The sequence below is a fragment of the Bos mutus genome, chromosome 23 (assembly GCF_027580195.1).
Source record: "Bos mutus isolate GX-2022 chromosome 23, NWIPB_WYAK_1.1, whole genome shotgun sequence".
Taxonomy (NCBI): domain Eukaryota; kingdom Metazoa; phylum Chordata; class Mammalia; order Artiodactyla; family Bovidae; genus Bos; species Bos mutus.
Window position 1 is genome coordinate 25,500,362 of NC_091639.1, and position 7,290 is coordinate 25,507,651.

The 7,290-nt window shown below is 44.2% G+C and overlaps 1 protein-coding gene across 1 annotated transcript; it reads left to right on the plus strand.

Annotated features, from left to right (window-relative positions):
- Window positions 1–280: 280 nt before the first annotated feature.
- On the plus strand, window positions 281–6,968 carry IL17F (interleukin 17F). The gene is made up of 3 exons (XM_005896850.3): window positions 281–307; window positions 5,318–5,523; window positions 6,695–6,968. The coding sequence occupies exons 1-3, from the start codon at window positions 281–283 to the stop codon at window positions 6,966–6,968; spliced, it is 507 nt and encodes a 168-aa protein (XP_005896912.1).
- Window positions 6,969–7,290: the final 322 nt, after the last annotated feature.

Sequence of the window (7,290 nt, forward strand, 5' to 3'; positions counted from 1 at the left end):
TGCGGGCAGGAGAGGAAGATTTGGTCCTTTCTTCGTCACCCCTCTCTAGAGTCCCCCGACTCCCCTTCAGGAAGTGGAATAGGAAAAAACAAAAAACACTATATTCATCGGTTTCTCTGGGGCAACCACAACTTAGGCAGTAAGCAGGTCACTTGAAACAAGGACAGAGATCGCTATAAAACTGACAGGTACTCTCGCAGACACCACATTAGCACACACAAGACGACTCAGGCACAGAAGGAGTTTCCTGAACAACGCAAGCAACCAGAGCAAAACGACGATGACTGTCCTGTGTGACACGGCCGTGGTGAGTGGTCAGGATCACCCCTGTGTGGGTACAGTTAGCCCTAGGATTTCAGGAGAGCAGATTTCTAAGGAATGAGGCTGGATTGGAGTCTTTGGGGGTTTCATTTCTTTAAAACACACAGCTGACTTTAATACTGACCCTGGTCTGTTGGAGAAAAAGAAAAAGTAGCCAGAAGTTACAGTGGGGTGAAAACCATAGCTCTTTACTAATGGCTTTGGCATGGTTGGCATTAGCTTGTGAAATTCTTGGCATCACAAACTGGACATAGTCTCTGCTTATAGAGTTAAGTTGGCCTTATCTCCCAAGGAAGCTTAGCCAGCCTTTTAGGATCTATATAGATTTATTTTAACCAAGGAAGCTGGGGCCCTGAGAGGGGTGATGATTCTCCCAAGATGACTTGCAGACAAGGAGTGCCCCTGGATGCAGGGAGTGAAACCACCTAGCGATGCACTGGGACAGTTCCTGGGGGAGGGACCTGGTTTCACCACTTACTAAATGTGGGATATGGGATAAGTTACCTAACCTCTCTGTGCATTGTTATTCCTCTGTGACTTATTATCCTTTCATCTTCCTTATGGTGGATTAATTGATATCATTGAGAATGATAAAACATATACTCTGAAATAGCAGATCTCTGCAGTCATAGTTTCTAGTTAACTTAGCCACTTAATATAATGAACAATAAGGACAGAGAAAGAATTCAGTGAGTATTTTTTTTTTTCAAATAGAAGTATAATTGATTTGCAATGTTGTATCAGCTTCTGGTATACAGCAAAGTGATTCAGTTAGGGTAGGGTAGTCACTCAGTTGTGTCCAGATCTTTGCGACCCTATGGACTATAGCCCACCAGGCTCCTCTGTCCAAGGGATTGATTCTCCAGGCCAGAATACTGGAGTGGGTTGCCATTTCCTTCTCCAGGGGGTCTTCCCGACCCAGGGATCGAACTTGGGTCTCCCGCATCACAGGCAGATGCTCTACCCTCTGAGCCACCAGGGAAGCTATGTATAACTGAATAAACAGACCATAATTTCCCTTATGGTTTATTATAGGATATTGAATACAGTTCCATGTGCTATACAGTAGGTCCTTGTTGATTATCTATTGTATATGTAGTAGTGTACATATATTAATCCAAAACTCCTAATTTATCTTTCCCCCACCCCTTTTCCCCTTTGGTAACCATCAGTTTGTTCTATATGTCTGCAAGTCTGTTTCTGTTTTGCAAATAAGCTCATTTGTATCATATTTTAGATTCCACATATAAGTGATATCATACATTTATCTTTCTCTTTCTGGCTTACTTCACTTAGTGTGATAATCTCTAGGTTCATCCATATTGCTGCAAATGGCATTGTTTCATTCTTTTTTTATCGCTGCATAATAGTCCATTGTATATATGTGTCACATCTCCTTTTTCCATTTGTCTGTTGATGGACACCGAGGTTGCTTCCGTATTTCAGCTATTGTAAACAGTGCCCCTATAAACATTAGGGGGTATGTATCTTTTCAAATTAGAGTATTAAATATTAATACTAGTTACATGATTATTTTTACCTCTGAGTCTCCCACCAACCTAATGAAGAGGATTGGGACTGCTTTCTCCATTGTAAAGACTAACAACAGTTCAATGAATTTAAGTGATTTAACATCATCAGATACTGTATGCCCAAGAAAAGGGACATGAATCTAGGTTTATGACTTCAAGTACAACATTCTGCCCTTGAATAGTTTAGAAGCAAGATTTCTGAACTTAAAGTCATTGTGTTTAAACAATTTTTTGGATAGTTTCATGTTCTAAAGCCATGTCTATTTCTGGTTCTCTGAGGAAATCTGTTGGACTGTCAGCAAGAAACATGACAGGGCAAAGGACATTATAATAGGATTAGAAATTGGAGGTGTAGGCACACAGGACATGCTCAATAGAGAGGCAAGGCAAATCTCGTGGACTAGGAGCTGGCTGGGTTCTGGAGCACATCCCTATGTGGGGGTGAGCACGAATCACAGGTGAGTTAGGAGACAAGCGTTCAGATATTCTCCTGGGGGATTTCACAGTAGAGTAAGTACAGGGTTAAGCTGAACATGTTGGTGTCCTGACACTACCCACCTTCTGATGGTGCTTTCTCTTACCTCTGTTTCCTATTAGACAGAGAAGGCATGATGTCCATTTGCCTGCCTCATAGATGGTGTAGAAGAATTGTTGTCCAACTCTTTTGTGACCCTATTAACTGTAGCCTGATGGCTCCTCTGTCCATGTAGTTTTTACAGGCAAGAATACTGGAGTGGGTTGCCATTTCCTTCTCCAGGGGATCTTCCCCACCCAGGAACAGAACTCGCATCTCCTGCATTGCAGGTGGATTCTTTACCACTGAGCCACCGGGAAAGCCAGCACAGAAGAATCTGAGACTAAAATAATCTGAGCCTCTCAGAGAAGTGCTCTTCTGTGTCTCATTCTTAAGAACCAGCAAGAATTTTATCCAGCCCCTGCTCTGTGTTTCATAACCACTGAAATCTACAGTTTCAGATCATCAGCTTCATGGAGCACACTAGAGTGATTTGCAGATGTCATCTGGTTTCTGATAAAAAGCTACATGACCTACAACACTTACACAGTTCTGACATGGGTGTCACATGGCTTAAAATGCCTGGCTCCTCAGTGAGACAAAGCTGAGATGAAACACTGTGGGTGACTCCATGTTGATGACAACAGTAATGAGCTTCAGGGACTGTGGCAACACTGACCACAGACACCTAGTTCTAGTCCTCAGACTGGCACTAGCAGTCTGGAGAGCATCAGACACAGCTTCTTCACCTGCCTTATTGGGGTAACTAATATGAGCTCTACCTATCCTTCAAGGTAGGTGTGAGAATCTAGAGATTACAGAGATGTGAAAGTGTTTTCTGTAATACTCTAAAGATATAAGCAAATATAATAATGACATTAGAATTATAAGTCACTATTTGGTAATTATTGATAAACCTGGTAACCCCAAGGTACACTTACTCTAAAGCTTCAATAATGAAAATTAGAAATGAGTCAGTGAATACGACACAAAAAATGAAAGAGGAGACACAAAAGAGGGATTTACTCAAGAAATTTAAGGAAGTGATGCTCAAAAAGCTAAGGACCCTCTTTTCCAAGCAGGCTTCCTTGTACTTTTTAAAACTTCACAGTGCTTCCTGGTGATCTAGTGGTTAGGATTCTGGGCATTCACAGCTGTGACCCCTGGTTCAGTCCCTGGTTGGGGAACTGAGGTCCTGCAATACGGGATCATAGTGCTTTGTGTAGATAGAAGGTACAGCGGGGCAAATTCTACATCTTTCCCATCTTTAGGGAAAGGTCGACTAACAGTAGCTCCTATATTGAATACTCTCCACATCCCGACCCTGCTCTTCATGCTTTATATGGATCCTGTCATTTAATCTCCACATTTTCTGGTGGAGGAAACTCAGTTGCAGCTGGTGAGAGTCCTGGAACTAAGTTGTGGACCCAGGACTTCTGATTCCAGAGCTCATGTCCTTTATCATCAGACTCCAGAGATAAGAAAGAGTTGTTGAATGAATGAATGATTACGGGAGACGAAAGTAGACATCTGCTGATTATCTGGAGGCAAATTAGGCCCATTTGGGCTTATCTGGGTCAATCTCACTTTACAGGTTTTTTTTTTTTTTTTTTTTAGTATCAGTTACCTTAGTACAGCACTCTCATCATGACCTTTTGGTTTACTCTTGTCATTTCTTGCCTCCAGCATCTGCAAAAGATAAAAAATGAAGGCCATTTAAACCAACACGTCTAGGCACCTTCCCAACCTTAACTCACGGAAGGTGTGAGTCTGACCAACACGGAGCCCCAAGGATGAAGGCAACTCACTTTCATTATGTTGAGTGTCGTTGATGAGCCTTGTCCATTCCCAGTGTGGGTCGGTGGTCACCGTGGGGTTCTGACAAAGGGAAGCTGCAGAAATTTTTAGCTCTTTGATTTTAGTTAGATTTTCACAGAGCGCTTTCTTTGTGCATTCCTGTAATACCAGATAAACCAATGTTTCAAAGTAAGTATAAAAAATAAATGTTCTGGAGCTAAAGAGAAGTGTGTTGATTTCTCTGTTGTATGTCCTTAATGCCCCTGCTTCCTTCAGGCAGTGTGGATCATGGGAACTCTGTTATATTTGGTTTTGCATGGTGTTTTTCTTAATGCGTTGAGTTTAACTACATTGGTAATTTAAATGAATTGTTTTGTTCATTCACTCATCTACCAGCTCTTTCATTCATCCAGAAAGTATTTTGAAACACCTGTTATATGACATAGTCTCCTGCAGGAACTTACCATTTAGTAGGTGAAGATGTGTATGAACATAAATACTAGATATCCAGACAGTAGAGAAGGGCTGCTTGAATGCTAGATGGTAAAAGCTTTATCATTTGAGGGCAATTAACATACTTCTAATTGAACTACTTTGGGGACAGTTCCTGGAGGAGACCACTTCTGAGTGGGTCCTTGATGGAAGGGGGAGATTTAGATGGATGGGGTAGGGGGGCAGGAATGGCTGGGACAAAGGGTTTTGTGGAGGATTCATGGATGTGAGGTTGGAAATTAAGAGCTATCATTTCTTAAGCCCCTATTTTTTATTATAAGTGCATTACAAAGAACATTTTATTTAATCCTGTGAATATTATTATAAAGCAAGTGTTATGCTCTGGTGGGAAAGAAGAGAAAGCAGAGGCTCGGTGAGACTCAGGATTTAAACCCAATCTCAGATCCTGATATCCTCATGTCTCCCTGTTCAAAAGCTCTCGAACTGTGGAGGGTGCATTCACCAGGCCAAACAGTTTAGTTCTCAGGTTGGTACCCTGGAATCTTCATGTCTGATTGTTCATTGCCAGGAGATGATCTGAAGTTCAGAGAGGAGCCCTGATCCTGTCCCAGGGATGCTGAGTTCAGCTGAAGCATGACCTGTCTCTTGTCAGCAAGTGACCCTAGAGTCCCTAACCAACCTCATTCTCATCTTCTTCCAGGTCAAGTTCCTGCTACTGTTGACATTGTGGCTCACCCTCCTGGGGGAGGCGGCAGCTCAGAAACCCCCCAGATCTGGGGATTCTGGCCTCTGCCCCACTCTGGAGGACCACATTGTGAGGGTTGACATCCGTATCCGCAGGCGGAACCAGGGAGTTTTCTTCTCACGCAACTTGCAGAACCGCTCCATCTCCCCCTGGGATTACAAGTACGTGCCAAGGAGACTGATCTCCATATTCTTAGGGGAAACATGTTAATTTATTCTAACCATACAGTAAATAAGTTCAAAAATATAGAAAAAAAATAATAGTCCTTACATTGACTCTTAAAAGCAGAAATCCCACTTTCCCTGGGAGCGCCCCTTTTCTTGCTACTTTGGGCTAAGTCCTCCTATGTGCTCAAAAGCCTGTTTTGCTTCCAACCTCTCCTGATGCTTTGCCTTTTTCTGCTTCATGCAGCCCTGGGTTTGAAACTGAGAAACTTTTTTTTTTGTGTTGGAAGAGAGGGCTCTTTAAAGCAGCCCACATAATGGTCTCTGCGTGGGGATAAGGGGAGGCGGGGACCAGAAAAGTCAGTTCAGAGAAAGCCACTCAGATTGGATTTCCGTCTTCAAGGAGTGGAGAGGGCAGAGTGGAGGAGAAAGGCCAGTGGGGAAGGAAGATTCTAGGTGGGGATGTTCAGGGTACAAACCTGGGATTTTGTCTTACACAGAGATTCTTGGAGTACCAAGCATTCATTTAGATGCTCTAAATATAAGTATGAAAACAGAGTCTGGGGACTATTAGAAGTGTTTCTGGGGCTGCCTGCATGTATTTACTTTCCTCCGGAAGGGAGTATGTACCGTGGCTAGTTGGCTGGATTGGCCTTTATGCCTCCTGGCAAGGAGAGAGAAATTGAGGGAGAAATTGAAAGAAGGCATTGGATTCACAACCCCCAGGGCTTTGGTTTTCTTTCCCAAGCAGCAGGCTTTGGAGACTGTGTACTGGGGGACCTTCAAGTGATGTTCAATCTCTAACCAAAGGATGAAAGATGGCTCTCATAATAAAAATGTAAAAAAAAGGAACTAAAAGATCCAATATTTATGGATGCCAACGTTTCATATTCTTATTCATTTGTTATCACGGAGTGTTGGCAACAACTGCAAGGGAGAGGAATATGAGAATCTCCATTTTATAGTTGAGGGAACATAGACTTAGGGAGTTAAGCACCCCGCCCGGGGCGGCACCTGACTCCAGGCTGTCTGTTCGTGCCTGCACTGCGGCCCCGTGTTACCCAGCATCGCCTTCCTGCAGGTGGGCGCCCAGTGCCGCGGGGCCCCCATCCTTTGTGCATCTTTCCCGCCAGATCTCACCATCCGCTTCTCCCTGCTCTTCCTGCAGCATCACCCGGGACGCCAACCGGTTCCCCTCTGAGATCGCGGAGGCCCAGTGCAGACACATGGGCTGCATCAACGTGGAGGGACAGGAAGACAGGACCCTGAACTCCGTCCCCATCCAGCAGGAGTTTCTGGTCCTCCGGAGGAAGCAAAACGGCTGTCCTGGCTTGTTCCAACTGGAGAAGGTGCTGGTGACCGTGGGCTGCACCTGCGTCACCCCCATGGTCCGCCACCTGCATGACCCGATGGCAGATCAGGTGGCAGATCAGCTCAGCTGAAGAAGCTGTGGAAACGCCCCTCCTTAGCCAGAACTCTGTCATGAGTCCTACATGGTTCCCATTTCTCTTCACTTCCCAGATCTGTTCGTAATATCTGCACGGGATTCTCCAGGTTTTGTATTAGATAGAGTCATTTTCTGGGGCTTCAGCATCTTTATATGGTCCTGAGATGTTCCAGTGACCCAACCCCCTAAAAATAGATGGAGGACAATGCAGGTCCCATTCTGCTTATGTGCTATGATGACCATCTTCCTGGCCATGAAGTCAGTGGGTGGGGGCTCTGCTAGCAAAACTGACTTCTGGGTCACAAGTGCAACAGATA

Excerpts from the sequence above, each read along its gene's own strand:
- IL17F (XM_005896850.3), top strand. The coding sequence starts at position 281 with ATGACTGTCCTGTGTGACACGGCCGTG. Across the intron at positions 308-5,317 it reads TCCTGTGTGACACGGCCGTG|GTCAAGTTCCTGCTACTGTT; the intron begins GTGAGTGGTCAG and ends ATCTTCTTCCAG. Across the intron at positions 5,524-6,694 it reads ATCTCCCCCTGGGATTACAA|CATCACCCGGGACGCCAACC; the intron begins GTACGTGCCAAG and ends CTCTTCCTGCAG.